At 34.7% G+C, this 17202-nt stretch overlaps 1 protein-coding gene across 1 annotated transcript; it reads right to left on the bottom strand.

The window, feature by feature from the left end:
- Positions 1-10166: 10166 nt before the first annotated feature.
- LOC111374481 (thioredoxin-like 2, chloroplastic) lies at positions 10167-16724 on the bottom strand. The gene is made up of 4 exons (XM_022997151.1): positions 16221-16724; positions 12449-12631; positions 10977-11141; positions 10167-10579 (listed from the first exon to the last, which is right to left on the bottom strand). Exons 1-4 carry the CDS (start codon positions 16404-16406, stop codon positions 10442-10444), a joined length of 672 nt encoding a protein of 223 aa, XP_022852919.1. The 5' UTR covers positions 16407-16724; the 3' UTR covers positions 10167-10441.
- Between the last annotated feature and the right edge of the window lie 478 nt (positions 16725-17202).

Genomic DNA, 17202 nt, shown 5'->3' with positions numbered 1-17202 from the left:
GGAGACCTTTTTTCTCACACAAAGGAGGGCAGCTGGGATTCTCTTTTTCTTCTCTCAAAATCACATAATACATCATAGCCCAGGATTTATTGGGTATCAAAAACCCAGCAAATCTCCACCTTGATGCCCAATAAATCTGCAAGCAATTAAGACACACAGCTAGCACTTACATAATCAAGATAGCCAATAAAATTGGATCACAAACCTTATCTCGTGTTTCCAACTTGAAATACGTACCATACCTGCTCCATGTACTCACTGGGGCTAAGGTCAAAAACATCCAAGTAGAAGCAAATATTTAACAGTAAACAATCAAGAGCAAATACACGTATGATGACGATATAATATATGATAACACACACAGATCTTTTCAGAAACACGTTCACATAGACCTATAGATTAATACCAAGTCAATCCAACCACGGTCAACCACATATACAACACATGCATAAATGACCCTAAGAAAAGATCTCACCACACTTATCCTATCACATTCCGTGTTGCTCATACCTCGAGAACATATATCTCCTCTCATCGCCCACCAAGCTCACTAGACAGATCACTCAACTCATGTCTAACTGACAAGTCACATTAGATCCTAAGTCCATGGGATAATCCTCTATCTCCATATCACTTCTTCCAACCTACGTGGATAATGGGTCTCCAACTAACAGAAGTGATAGAAGTGCATCTCTCACATTCCACCTAATCAGGGTCTCTTTCCAAATAAAGGATTCTAGACATTGGATCACATCTCCACTCGTGATCCAAATGTCACACTCTATATCCCCGGTACAAACCACCATATACCACTAGGCATCTATACTCCACCTTACCAAAAGTCACACAACATACTGCTAATGTATCATAACCCACTATGCATGTAAGCAATTACACCAAGTAATCCTAATGTCTCAAATTCATGCAAATGCACATATCAAACACATTGAGATGTAGCAGATAATCATGCAACAAAATTTAGACAATCACACGCATGCAGAAAAGGATTACACATAGATGCATATGCAGTGACTAGGTTTACACTTAATAAACCTCACTGGGGTCATAACTGGACCCCTCAACCAAATTCTTCTCACCTTTCATCTTACCCTTCAGCTTATCTTTCTTCTTGAGATAGTCTCTAATAAAGTGTCCAAACTTACCACAACTGTAACACCTTCTACCACTAGACTTGTCTCGTCCCTTGCTCTTCTTCTTACTACCCTCATCACTCGAGTCACTATTCGAATCACTACCGTCTTGAGTTCTATCCAAATTCATTTGCTTAAATTTCATTCTACTCCTCATCATATGTAACTCACCACTCCCTTATCCTCTTTTTTAGCCTTAATCTTCATCCCCTTACTCCTAAGTGAGTCTATGACAATCTCGGGTGTTAAGGTGTCCCTATCGTATTTAATTGCACTCTTAACTTCCCTATATGAATCAGACATAGAATTAAGCAAGATAATAACTTTATACGTCTCAGATACCTCTTCATCACAATTAACGATGTCTTGAACTAACTTGTTAAAGACATCCAAATTGTCATCAAAATCCTTTGAAGGATCCATTTTAAAGTTGAAAAATTAAGCAAGTACAATTTATTAGGAGTTGACTTAAGCCAATATAAGTCCTTCAACTTTTTCCAAAGTTGTTTTATAAAATCCAGTTTCCTACTTTTCTCAAAACAGTATCAGACAGGTGTAGAATAATTGAAGTGTATGTAAGTTCATCATACTCTTCTTTTTGTACTTCTGTTAAATTTGCAGGAAATTTGTCATCTATGGCTTTGAAACTTTTTGTTGGACCAAAATACCCTTCATCTTTTGTTGCCAAATTGAAAAATCCCCTTTTCCATTAAAAATTCCAACTTCAAAGTGTGAAAACATTTTTAAGGAGAAAATAACAACCAAGTCACAAATAGGTCACACAAAGTAATCCTAAAGTCGCAATATACACCGTTCTAGACTTCTAGGGTTTCGTAAAATTCACGATCTTAGATCAAGAAAATATTCGACGTGTCAAGTCCATGTGTTCTAATGGGATAATTAATGCAAATACGAAGGTATATAAACAAAAATTCCAAATTTTTACGCAACAAGTCTCACACAATGATTATATGACAGATAAAGCAAAAAATCGACAACCAGCTTGCAATCAAAGTTCAACACTTCAAAATAAAGCAAATAATTCCTAAATTTTCTAGTACAAGCAATGGTTGCCAAGCAATGACAACCTCCAATCCTAACGATCACCCCACACGATGATCTGCTAATGCTGAAACTTAAGCTGAGTTAAGCTAATATACCAGAGCGGACCTATCTGAGTCCTTAAATTATGAGAGTTGCGAATTTATCACTTTAGGACAATCACTATTTGTCCTAAAGTCCCTGGAAACTGCAGCAACCAAAAAATCACGATCGAGTCCCGAATGTCCGAAGAACAACGCTGTCCAAATTCTACTGCATACCCTGAAATAGAAAACTTTCAGCACGAAAAATATCATAAATAATATGAGGAACAAACTACCTGAAGGAACCTCTTCAAAATTCCCGCTCATGCGCCCTCACGTGCGTCTTCTCCTTTCTGCGCGTGGGCCACACACGCTGAAGTTGACAATCATGTGCCTCCTTGCAGGGTGCGCCTCCTCCTACACGTCACGCCAGTGGTCTCCTTTTTCCAAAACTCTTTCTGTATTGATCAGAAAACGCGAAAAATAGAGACTGATTTTGACAAATTTTTGGACAGCTTCTTCGATCTGATTTCTTCTGCGATTTCTGGACGTTTTTGGTATGTTTCACAAGCCAAAACCACCACCTTGAAGCTCTGATACCAATTGTTGCGGAAGCTTTCTTAAAAGATCTTCAAATCAGTGATTTTCGGGCTCATTCCAACGCACTATTCTCAACCAACAACCAATCCAATCGGCTCCAAACCACAACCAATTGATTCACCTCGGCTGCTATTCAATCTTACCCACATAGGACAAGAAAAGATGATGATTTGTGGCCACAAAGACTAGGAGAAGACACCACAAAGGCATACTATGAAGGAACTACCAATTGCACACGTTATACAAGCGTTCTGGACAATTCTGGAGACCTTTTTTTCTCACACAAAGGGGGGCAACTGGGATTCTCTTTTTCTTTTCTCAAAATCACACAATACATCATAGCACGAAATTTATTGAGTATCAAAAACCTAACAGCCACCTTATAACTAATTCAGTTAAGAAATCAAGCTCTACTGACTTTGTACATATGCCCCAACAGACAGCTTATAGCTAGCCTGGATATGGAGGACAGTCCACAACTTCTACGTGAGCTTTTCTTCCTTCATTTTGCTGGTAATTAACTTGGTTTGCAAATTGGCCCTACGAATGCTAACAAATAGTCCCTCAAATTAAATTTTATTATTTATGTTAAATTTAGCACTTTTCCAGTTTTATCATTCTAAAGTCATGAACTCCCTTGATGGGTTGTCTTGGATGTCGTACCTTGCAATTAATGCACAGGACAAATGGAACACTATTAATATCAATAGAGTCCTTCACTACCGACTTTTGCGTGGTTCCAAGAGAAACTTTTTACCTATTCCCACTTTAATACATTATATTCTTAACAGGTAATTCTGTGTCCTTTCATATTCAATGGTCAAAATTGCATGTCATTTTAGATGAACAAGTCTTTTGGGATTCTTGGACTCTGATACGCTCAGTCTAATGCTATATATATATATACGTGCTATGTTATTATTTATTTCCATTCTTTCTTGACAATAGAATATGCTCTAATACTTTGTTTGCTGTTGGTCAAAGGAAAATTTCTTATCCCCAATGATTTTCTGTTTGTGTCATCATCATATTTTCATCTACCTACTTGATTTCACTATATTTCTTGATTTATTAGTTTTGAATTTTGCATCATTAACTCATATGACTAGACAGAGTTCCAAAATTGCCCTAATGTTCTACTTGCCATGTTGCAAACTGCACATCTGTAATTTGATTTCTTCGTATATAGCTCCAAAGTTGGGATTGGGACAAAGAATTCTTAGATCCATTGGACCTTGGGGGGTTATGATTATATCCACAGTAGCCATGTTGTTCCTTGTAAGCTTCTTGCATCTTCCTTAGATATGTATTTGCAAGAAGTCACTATGCAAGGTATAGTTCTAGATATTGTGATTAACACTCCTGCATTTCCTTCTCGACCAACTCCTAGTCAACTTTTGGAGTCTACTTGGAACAAAAGGATTTGAATTTACTCTCCATATCTTCCTCATCCTCTAACTCTAGGAACCTTTATGAAAATAAGGGTTGTGCAAGGTGATTGAATTCGTGAGATATGCCTTCTGTAATAGCTTCTACTTCACATAGCGAGGCTTTTGACTAATTGTTATTATTTCACATACCAAGCCTTTTGGCTATGTAATAGATATAGCTTGTAAGTATTTCTTGTTTTGTAGCTTTCTTTAATAGAAGGATTTATTTCGTTACACTCTTGTTTCACAAACTTTTGTTCAATTTTTGCTTTTGATTTGTGCAGTAGAAGTTAAATCAAAAGTATAGCTTCATATAATAGAAAATAGCATTAGTGATCAACTTTATAGTGTTCGTAAGAAGTGATTCTCATTTTATTGATAATACTTTCTTAGGTAGCCATTCTAAGGATAATAAAGAGGTTCAACATCTTTTCCTTGAACTTGTATCTTTTGGCTCCTACAACTTTGATTATAGTATATGGTCCTTAACACTTTTGATCAAGTGAACTGGAGCTCATTTCCTTGTCTACGACGAACACTTTCTTTAGGATCAATTTCCCCACTTTGAAATATTTCTTTCGAGTCTTTGAGTTGAAATATATTTTCGTCCAGTTCTGGTATGTAGCAAGCTTGACTTGAAAATCATCTTTCTTTTCTTCTAAGATGTCTAGGCTCGCATTCATAGATTTTTCATTTTAATCTTCGTTATACATTTTTCTTCTTGTCAAATTTATACTCGCCTCTCTTGGTACCATGGCCTCTACAAGTGTTAGCCTTAGTAATATTCACAAGAAATCGGCTTCTACTCATTTAATAAAATAATCCACTGTTACTATCATGTACCTTATATTTGATCTTCTTCTGGGCAAGGGTCCTAAGAAGTCAATTTCCTATTTGACAAAGAGCTAGGGGCTATTGCTGGTTAGTAGCTCTTATATACGATGTCAAGTAATCGATGAGAACTTCTGGAACTTATTATATTTCTTGGCAAAATTCATTGCATCTTTTCTCATATTAGGCCAATAATATCCTTGCTTCAAAGCTTTTTGTAAGAGGGAATGTCCACTGGCATGATCACCACACACGCCTTTAAATTTCATTCATTACTCGTGCGTTTGAGCAAAAGGAGTGTATATCATCACCTAAATAGGATGTACCTTGCAGGGTGTATCTAGCAGCTCTTATTTCATCCTCTAATAGGAGATAATATTTTACATCCATGAAGTCTTGTCTTATATCTATAAGATTTCTTCTCTTTTTGCCCCACTGATGATTTCGAGAGCAGTTCCACATGAACAATTTTAAACAACTTCGCATCTTTCGAACTTAACAATTTTGATAAAGCATCTACTTGTTCATTTCCCTCTCAAGAAATTTGGACAAGTTCAAGCTTGTCAAAGCATTGAAACAATTTTGTGGTTTTTACCATTTATTTGATTTATTAACAATTAGGAGTCACTTTTATTTCAATGTCTTGTGCCTGAATTTCTTTCCCCAATCGATGGCCTGCCAATAACTTCTTGTATTCAACCATGTTATTTGTTGCCTTAAATACAAATTTTAATGCTCAATTTAATTTGTGCCTATTAATATTATGTCTACTCCTGAGTCAGGATCTCATGATAATCCATCCACCAACAACTTCCACGTTCCTTTTTTGGGCTCTTCTTCTGGAATTGAAGCATAAGATAATTTTGTAACAAAGTCAGCTAATGCTTGTGCTTTGATCGCAAAACTTCTTTTATAATTTATTTCGAACTGCCCAGCTCTACTTTCATTTCATTAACCTTCTTGATGCATTAGCCTTTTGCAATACTTGTTTGAGTAGAAAGTTTGCTAATACTTCGATACTATGGTTCTGAAAATAGGGTCGCAGCTTTCACAATGTTGTAACTAGGACAAGAGCCAACTTTTCCATGTTTGGATACCTTGCCTCTGCTCCTTATAGGGCTTTGCTTATACAAAATATTGATAATTGTTATTGCCTTCCCTATTTTACTAATATTGAGTTGACTGTGTCACTTAGGATACTACTAAATATAGCTGTAGTTTTTCTCCATTTTCAGGTTTAGCTAGTAGAGGTGCTTTCCCCAGGTGGTCTTCAAGGGCCTGGAAGACTTGTTCGCATTCATCACTCTATTCTATCTTATTTCCTCCCTTTAGCATTTGGAAGAGAGGGGAATATTTATCCATTGTTCAGACACATACCTACTTAGGTAGCAACTCTCCCCATTAGGTTTTGTATTTCTTTTGGTTTAGATAGGGATTGTATTTCTATGGAGGCCTGAATTTTGTCGAGGTTCACTTCGATACCTCACTGATTGACCATATACAAAGAACATACCAGATTTTACTCCGAATGCGCGTTTGAGCGGATTGAGTTTCATCTTGTATTTTTGCAATACATTGAAAGCCTATTCTAAGTGTTTCAAATGGTCCGTAGCCTGAAGGCTTTCTATGAGCATATCATCGATTTATACCTCCATCATTTTCCCAATTTGCTTCGCGAATATTTTGTTTATTAACCTTTGGTATGTCTCCCTATATTTTTTTAGCCCAAACGACATTACTTTGTACAAATATAGTCCCGATCTATAGCAAATGCGATATGTTCCTCATCAGGCCCATTCATAGGGATTTGGTTATATCCCGAATATAAATATATTAAACTTAACAGCTCATGTCTTGCAGTAGCATCTGCCATCTAATAAATTCTAGGATCGAGAAGCTATCTTTTCTATAACCTTTATTCATGTCTTTGAAATCTTGATAGGTTTGCCATTTTTCGTTAATCTTCAATACTAGGACCGGATTGCACACCCATATTGGATAGCGAGCACTGGGGGATCTAGCACCCGGCGAGCCCCAACGGCCATGTGTGCTGGATCCGCCCGGAGCCATTTTTTTTTTTGGCTGAGAACCGACAAAAATATAGTATATATTACTGGTAAGTCATTTTTCTTCCAAATGTTCCTTTTAGCCAAGTTGGTTAGCGCTTCCCTTTGCTTCTTTGATGTCCCGGGTTCGAATCTGTATACCAATTTATTGTATAAGTTTTTAGTTATACAATTTTGACCAAAAACCATTGATATAAGGAAAGGGCCAACGGGGAATGAAACCTGTGAGCTATTCTAGGATATAGTGAAAGCTTGACCATTATGACACTTGATGAATTGTGACACAAAGTTTATCAAAATAATGTGTAAGATTTTAGTGGTTTTTATGCAATTGTAAAAATTCAAACACAATGCTCTTCATTTGAATTGTATAAAGCAATAATGTTATTTGGTGAGTACAATTTATTTTTATAACAAAATTATATATGTTCAATTTCAACAAAATAATTATTTTATTTAAATTTTAAGCATTGTTTGATTCCCATTTAGTTCAGAATACATTTTTCTTTCCCTTATTTTTGATCAAACATTCTTTAATAAAATAATATTACGAGTCAATTCAAATTTTTTTATTATTTTTAACTACACATTCTTCATCAAATCACTATTTCAAAATGCATTTTTTTGCAAAAAATGACATCAAATGAGCCCTTAATATTTTATTATGGCCGCCCGTTCTGGCTCAATATCTTGAATTTGCCCCTGATAGCGAGCTTCGTGGATAAAACTATTTTATAATAACTTATCCACCTCACTTTTTAGTGCCTCATGTTTTTCGGCCCTCATTGGTTGGCGCCTTTATATTTTGATCCTTGGATCAAGCTTTAAGGCATGACAAGCAACTTTGGAATCAATCCCTATTATGTCCGCGTATTTCCAAGCAAGCACATCCAGGTTTGCAGCTGGGAAGTTTTTTGGCAAGCTTTTAATAGGTTCACATAATTCTTTGCCAATTTTGAGAGTTTTACTCTCATCCTTTGAACTAATGGAAAAGCTTTCTAGCTCTTAGACTGTTGCCACCTCTGATGTACACGCAGTTATGCGAGGCTCGATAGAATCATCAATTTCTAGTTTATCCTTGGGTGAACTTGTTTCAACTATAACGGCAATATTTTCCAGGAGCTTTTGAACCTCTTTTTTGGCTGCTTTTATAATTTCTGTGTAGGATTCCTTGATTTTATTTTAAAGACATTTAGTCTTTTATTAGTATAATATCTTACATGCGAATGGCAGAGAGAAATGATTATATTCGCCTATTTCATAGCAGGTTATCTAAGAATTCTGTCGTATGCGGATTTATCCCTTATAATTTCAAAATTCATATATCCTTGGTAAGCCTGTGACTTTTTTCCCATTTTAACAGTAGAGAGCTAATGTGGGAATTTGAGGATTACTTTCTTCGTATCCGATCAAATGCCTCTTCGTATAGCATGTTTTTTGCACTTTTGCAACGAAGATTCTCTCTTGCTATCATTGCACAGATCACAACTACCTCATCCTCAACACCTGAAATTTCTATTCTGTGTTTGATAGATTTAGAAGTTAAGAACTGTGCTACCTATGAATTAACCCTTTCTTACAGTCCTATCTTCCAAGTTCCGTATTTTTTAACAAGAGTAGTACGTTCTACGATTAATGCCTTTAAATCTCCAGCCATCTTTCGGATTTTCTTGCAATTGATTTTCTCACGTATTAGCCCAAACATTGCTATTTTTTGAGTTTTCGTTACTCAGTGCTGCAGATGATGGTTGGCCTTTTCTTGCTCGTTTCATTTTCACTTCGGGTGTGTTTGATTACATTTATTTTTCATGGAAAATATCAGTTTTTCACCTAAATTTCTACTTGGAGTGTTTGATTACTATTTTTTTCCATGGAAAACATTTTCCAACTTTTGAAAATATGCCTAATTTTCCTTGTTTTTAAGGAAAATATTTTCCTTGGGTAGAGATGGTTTTTATTTTCCACAAAAGATGGAAAATATTTTCTTTTCTAGATAATATTTTCCATGTTAATCAAACACACTCTTCATGTATTTCTTTTCTAAAGCATAGAACTTGTGGTTTACTTACTCAAATTCCCATTGATAGCATCAATTTGTTGACAAAAAAAAAAATCGGATTAAACTATTTTATTGATGAAACAATTACAATTAAAGATCAAATAAAAGTATAATCAACAAATTCTCTCACCTAACTACTAGTTTCATCTCCTAAATTTATTAATCTAGATACTTCAACTAGAATAAGATAAGAAATAGTTATATGAGATAAAAATATTTGAATTACATGCCTCCTTCAAATGGCAGGCATTTATAAATTTCCCTCTAAGCGTTGAAATAATGTGATCATTTAGAAAGAGTTGTGATTGGTGTATAGGTATGGGTTCACAATGAATAATTTTTTTGACATTATTTATTCATACGGGGCTCACAACATTGTGAAACTTACGTAATTATTTTGTAAAAATTCTTCTGCACACCTATCATTATACTTTAGAAAAGGGCTGAGGTGATGATTCCTTTATGGCCATCTTATAACTAATTTTGTTAAGAAATCATGCTTCACTCACTCTGCTCATGTACCCTTATGAATAGCCTATAGCTAGCCTGAATATGAAAAAACATCGGCAACTTTTGTTCGAGCCTTCACTTCCTTCACTTCATCGTTAATTAATTTCATTCATGGATCGGACCTTCAAAGGCTAACAGAGTCTAAGTAGACACAAAAATACAAGAGCCGTGTTGTGTGCAGTACACATCTCGACACACACCACGGCTTACAGCCCCCTCACATCGGGGGGCTAGCGAGGGTGCTGTACAAACAGCTTCTTCCAAAATACAATGTAGTCCCAACTAAATAGCCACTACTCAACTAACAAAATTAAATACTAAACACACACACACACATACACAATCTTATGTCCCCATGTATAGACGATTAACTCACGCAAAACGAATTTTTTTTTACAAGTATATTTCATTTTATCTCCAATAAATTATCGAGATGTAGAATCAAATATCCAATGGTAGTGATCAACTCAGAAACTTACATGGCATAAAAATATATTTCTATTTAGACAAGATTACTGCACGGCCACAAGCCTAAAAGTATAGTAGCAAAGAATGCAGCATGATTATACAGTAACTTGCTTTGCTTTAAACTAAAAATTGGCAATTACACAAAATCAATCTTAAAAAACTCGAGCGTCGAACAGTGTTCAGCCGAAGATTCTACACGCAAATGCATTGGTATAGACAATTGCATAAATTTTAGGATGTACTATGTTGCAGTAGATTCTGCTTGCTTCTCCTTCGCGGCTGAGAGACTTCCGAGGTTGAGATCCCCGACACCTCTAGGAGGACCAATGCTACAACGAGCTGTGTTATGTAACACGATGGCATCCTTTATTTTCTGAAACTGCAAAATGGTAAATAAAATATTTATATTTAATAAACAAAATGTTGATGTTACCCAGATTGCTAAAAATTAATTGGGGGGACGAAAGCCGAAACTATTTTGAGTACACTCTCACTGTTTAGACTTAATGAACCAATTGATTTGTCAGTTCAGCTTCATATCACATATTATTACCCCTTGTTGGATTGGTCACTCAAACCATTACAAAAAGAAAGCCAACTGGAGCCGTCTGTCGGTAATCTAGCAATTCAAAATTTGAGCAGAAGCATTTCCCAAATCTAAGTTATTTAATACTTTGAATCCCAAGATTCAAATGAATAGTATTGAACATCAGGGGTCGAAATTAGATCGCATTCCATAAGCAAAAGCCCAATCAAGAAAGCAATGTTCTACTTACTTTTGCAAGAGAACAAGAAAAGGACTCCAGTTGTCCATCTGCTCCCCGGTAGAAGTGGAAATAAGGAAGAACCTTTACATTCAAATTCTTGCACATAGGCTTGTTTTCATCAAAATTGACTTTCAGGAACAAAATATCTGGGTGTTCCCCGGCAGTTCTGCAAAGCTGATAATCAAAAACATTATTTACATTTATTTTCTTGAGGTCTAGACATCACATGAAATTATTGCAGTTCAAATCCAGAAAATTGTAGTCTCAAGAAAAGAGATGATGTCATTATCTTAGCCCTTGTTTGATCCCCATTATTTACAAAATACATTGTTCTTTTTCTTCTTTTCAACCTCACATTCTTCAATAAAATAATATTGTATGCAAACCCAAAATTTTTTCTTATTTTTTAACCACACATTCCCATCAATCTACAAATACAAATTCATTATCAAAAGAAAATTGGGCTCAAACATTCTTTTATTGTTCATTTAAAAACTGAGAAGCGTTCAATTAGTTCCAAATCTCAGTGTCATCAAGAACATCATTGTGCAACTACGGCAATTAAACTGTTTTTGTTCTAGTTTTGTCCTGCAGGCATATCTTTAAAATACAGTTCCCAGTTACATCTAAATTTTGCAGCCCCTTGTTAGATATTTTGTCTGCAACATCAGCCATTCTTGATTCACGGGACAAAAGTAAGATCTATTGAATTAGCTTCGTAATGATGTTACGCCCATTCAACACACAAAAGACTGAATGTTAAATCCTGCCATCTCTGAACAGGTGTAAGATGACCAAATCAAACAACTCTATAATATTGGAGATTAGTTTAACATTATACATGCAAAATCTATATATCCTCTCTCAAATAACCTAACATCAAATAATATGACGTCTGTTAATAGCTGGTTTTGAAACAAGTTATGGGGAAAACTAGACGATTCTGCAAACTTTAACACCGGAATCTCTGTTTTAGAAATCTAAGGCTCTAGTTTGGAATATGTTCCTTCCCTTAAATGGTAGAACTTGAACTGCAAAGAATTTGAATTAGAAACTTTTACCATCATCACTTAAACCTTGAAGCCAAGACACTCTAGAACAGGTTCATTTATAATCTTTTACATGCGAAAAGTTGAAGTTTTAATGAGTAATAATTTCTGATCTACCAAAGGCCTCATGTTGATTATATTATAGCTGTTATATATCACTGCAAGTCACTGACACAGATGTTGACCCATATTTTCGCAATATGAATCAAATAACTCCAGAAGCATACTTTATTAGCTAATTAACTATACTGCTAAGTAGAATTGGAAAATTTACTAGAAAAAAGTGCTTAAAAGTGATTATATGCTGAGTCCTATGAAACGTGTGGTTAATAAGTGTGTACTAGTTGTGGGTCCTAAGAAATGTTGGGATAAAAATATGTTCAACCAGCTTAAAATATAATTTAAGCTTTGCCAAACATGCACAAAGATTACCTTGGGAAACAGTGCTCGGCAAGAAGCGCACCATGTCCCATAGAACTCGACAATAACTAGTCTGTCCCCAGCCTCACGCAAAGCATTTAGGAATTCTTGTGTTGAGTGAACATCAATCATATTGGGGCCTGCATTCCTTTCCCACCACTTGGGCTGCTCAGTTTCAGTGACAGTTGCATGTACCTTAATAAAGCACCAGCAAAGAGTCATAATTAACTTTAAAAAGATGAAATCGGTATGTGAAATACAAAGCCTCACATGCACAAAGAAAAAAAAAATGCTGAAAGAGACATAGCTTTAGACAAAATAGTTAACCTTATCAGTGAAAGAACAGATAGCTGCCTAGCTCTAGTTGCGAAAAAATAGGATGGATGGTAAGAGAAACATTAAAATAATAAAGGAAAACTGGCAACAGGTCCTTTAATTTTTTCAATTTCAAAAAATCCAGAGAATATTATCCTTCTCCAAGAAGTCCTGAAGAAGACCATCCACCACCACATAATTTTTACATTTTAACTAAAACGTACTGACTATTGCCTTTTTCTCCATGAACAATTGCAGATTGAAGCAGATGGGAAATTTATGGATAACTGCGAAGACATTTAACATTCTAACATAAAATAGAAGTCCTGCAAATCTCATAATGGATGATGACTGCAACTTTGTATAGCATTGACAGCTTACGAGGATCAGAAAAGAGCAACACTAAGTTTATCATGTCTACAAAAGCAAATAGCCTTTTCTTTTGCTGCTTTAGCGGCAACATGAAGCTTTGAAGCAAAGAATTATTCTAAAAAACTCTAGTTGCTCATTTTCTCATAAGTTGATAGATGCAGATCATGGGGACAGTCTAAATCTTTAAGCCATTTTCCATCAAATTGTTAACATGTCTTCGTGGTTGGGGAATCCTAGCTGCAAAAGGGAATGGGATTGAAAAAGAAACAAGATGCGAGGGCTACAGTAGGCCAGCCACAAAATTTCAAACTACTAGATGGTTAGATCATTACGCGTCAAAATTCTCCAGCAGGATTATAAGACAGGAAAACGTGTTAGCTCTTCAAGATGAATATTTGTAGAAGGATTTTCAATACTTTTTTCTAAATTATAATCAAGTAAAAGGCATAACTTAAGAGGAAAATGAGCAGAAAAGAACTAGGTCAAGTCACATAAGGTCCCAATTAGAGACTGCACTCAATAAAACTTGGAAGAAAACATTTGCAAGATATACAATCTCTTGGACTCCAATGGAGTGCAGATTAAGCTTTAAACCTATTTCCATGGACTTTTGCCAAGTTTTGGCCATTACAGGGACAGAAGCCAATTTTCGTTATTTTGAAAGCAAAGAATGTTAGAGATGGATTAGAGGATTCAACAATTAAATATGCTCATATACAATAAAAAATTATAGACATTGAGTAGGGACCTTAACCATCCAAGTCCACAACACCAGAGCACAAAAGATGCTCACAAAAATGTATAAAAGCATTAAGATTATTTAACTCGTCTAATCCCTTATTTTAAACAAGCAAATTGAAATACATTACAATTGTGAATATCTTTTGGGCATTACTTGATACCCTTCTGATATAATTTCGCCCCCGTTTGGCCCCCATTATTTGGATTTATAATGGGGGGAATAGTTTTTTTTTTTTTTTTTTTTTATTTATTTATTTAAATAGATGGTTGTAAAAGAATGAAAAATTTTCAATTTACGTGTAATATTATTTTATTAAAGATTTTGTGGTTGAAAATAGAAGAGAGAAAAATTTAAATTAAATTGATGAGTTTTAAAGGGGGCCAAACAGGGGCTTCATCAGTAACTACTTCATTGTGATTTCAACAAATTGTAAAAATGGATAACAAAAAACAAGTTTGGTATATTGCTTCCATTATCTACCTAGAAATTTTCTACATCCCAGGGTTAAGCAACAAACGTGAATCCTTCTTTGTCATTCTGTTATGTTCTTTGCTAGATCTAATGGGAGATCTAAATCAACAAGATCCTTAGCAACTAGCACAAACCAAGTTACTCCTCCCTCTTCTAACTATTCAACCAAATCGCATGAGTCTTATGACTAGAGGCCTCTTTAGGTTGCCCTAAAACATGACCCAACCACCTAAACCTTCGTTTGACTTAATTTATACTCGATCATCTACCTTAACTTGTAGAAACATATTCTCATTTTTTATCTTATTATTCATCTTAGTATGGCTGTATGTCAACTTGCATCCTCATTTCTGCTAAAAATCCCTTAAATTATCCTCGATCAGCCCCACCTTCACTTTATTTACGCATATGCTCATTTTTTGTCCATCTTAAATGGCTGCACGTCCATCTTTCGTCCTCATTTCTACTGCAATCCTCTCATGAACATAAGAGCTATGAGCATAGCTGGTCTAATAACTGGTATGTAGATTTTGCCTTTTAACCTTAATGGAATCTTTCTAACTCTTGCAGCTTTCGAACATTTCATGCAGCCCACTCTAATCTTATCATTACAACTTCTCTCCAATCCTTCTTTCCTTTTCAATAATAAAATCTAAATACCTAAAAATAATCACTTTTTGAGACAACTTGATAATCTATCGTCCCTAACTCCACTATAATCCTTACTTCTCCAACTAATAAATGAGCATATGACTTTTAGATTCCAAAGTACTTCTGACTTACCATATAATGTCTCCTCAGTCAAAACTATATCACTATCAAACAAAATGCACTTAGAATCCTCATCTTCAATAAGTCTTGCAAGCTCGTCCATAACTAGTGGGACAAAGGTAAGGATTTAAGGCCAAACCTTATACAAGCCTATTATCATTGAGTCATGCGAATGACAAAATATTCTTGTCTGACGCTTTTAAGATGAGCAAACCCGTCACTCTCATTAGATTCAAGCATTAAAAATGTTTTCCTCATAAAATACAATGCCTCTTATAATTTTTTGCTTATTGTGACTTATACTTGAAGACTATATCATTTTCCTTAAGCTATTTGATCCATTATGATCTACATATAGAACCTCCACTATGGCAGATTAAACAAGTCAGAATAAGATCTGAATCCTCCCTTAATTACATTTTGTTAACTATCTTCTGTCCTCCATTTTCCTTAAAGATCTTTCAAATATTGTCCAGATGCTCAGTAACTTTATCTACGTTTAGGATCTGAACGATTCCTGGAAGGGGTTTCGATTTAAACAACTCAGGCTAACACAAAATGGATGTATTGCAAGGTCCAATCACTACAGAGAAAACTTCAATTATTCAGCAGTAAAACCTTAAAACGATCACAGTACTAAAAAGTATTTAACAATCTAGATTCTACCGTCCATATTAGAATAACATAATGTAAAAGGTTTCTCACATATCTAAAAATTTGGAAAAATAAAAACATGTAGAAAATACAAGAGAAAGATTCATTAGTAATCATGGGATGAACCCAAGAATCAAGCAATATATTTTCAGATACTCTTAGTTAACATATAAAGATTGAGTAACTTTACCAAATATTTCCTGTAAAGTTTCATCTATAACCTAGAGCCATCAGCAAATAAACACATATATACTAAATTGACCACAGGTCAGACCATTTAAATACAATTACGTGAGCATAAAGATCAATTTTCTGTCATCCAAACTCAACACAGTAAAACCCTCACAAGAACTTTCTTGATAGATTTCTTTGATTCGTTAGCGATAAAAAAGCTAATAAAATTACTATAAAATATAGGCCCATGTCAAATGATTCATTCAAGAAAGTTTAAGTCCTTACCTTAACAGATGCCAATTGCTTGCGAGCTCTGAAGCCAACTGAAGAAGAAGAACCGCTAACAGAGGAAATATATGAAAAAGAAACCAATCCTTTACGTAGCCTTTGATTGGGTGGAAAAATCAGTTGAGAAGAATTCAATGACGAAGAAAATGAAGTCACAAACGAAGAACAAAAAACATCACCCATTTCACAAAACACACCCAGATTAAAAACCTATATTTCCTCTTTAAACCCTGTTTATGTATGTGTTCTACAATTGGGTTATTTTCAAAAATTACTCTTTCTTTTTTCCCTGTTGGTCAACAGTTCTCTATATATAGACGGCGGTCTGGTGTGCGTAGGTGAATGTTACATCAATGGTAGAAGAAAAGCAAAAATCAAAGCCAATAAGGCTTAGATTTTTCTCCGTCCCTCTCTGAACTCGTGTTCTTTGTGTGTGTACAGGAGACCCAGCCTGGGGGTGGGAACTGTAATTGTGTGAACCAGAATAATGTAGGAAGGTGAGGGGAAATTGGTTAGGTATATGTTTGCCTCAGTTTTTAAAATTCATTCTCGAAATTAATTTTCAATAACATATTTTATAATATTCATTAAACTCCTTTAAAAATTTAAATTATTTGTTATAATATTATTTTTCATCGCATATTTACATAATAAAATATTTTATACACAAATCAATAAAGTTTTATTACTTTTTAATCACACATTCTCTAAGAATATTATTTAAAACTTTTTAACTTTTCAAATAATGAATCTCAAACAAGGCCTAATTTTATTACAATTAAACTACGCAATTTATCTAATTTTATAAAAATATAATTTAAAATCAAACATTAGCTAACTTTCATCAATAGTCAATTAGCTTTAATTCTCCTCAATTTAGCCATTGTGTGATCGGAATTAAAATTAGATTTTTAACAGATTTTGATAAAAATTGATGAAATATATGGTTAAAAAATTATGAATCGTGTTGTTAAAATTA

The sequence above is a fragment of the Olea europaea genome, unplaced genomic scaffold, assembly GCF_002742605.1.
Source record: "Olea europaea var. sylvestris unplaced genomic scaffold, O_europaea_v1 scaffold1256, whole genome shotgun sequence".
Classification (NCBI taxonomy): domain Eukaryota; kingdom Viridiplantae; phylum Streptophyta; class Magnoliopsida; order Lamiales; family Oleaceae; genus Olea; species Olea europaea.
The sequence above is the reverse complement of the archived record's forward strand: the minus strand, read 5'-3'. Positions and strand labels throughout refer to the sequence as shown.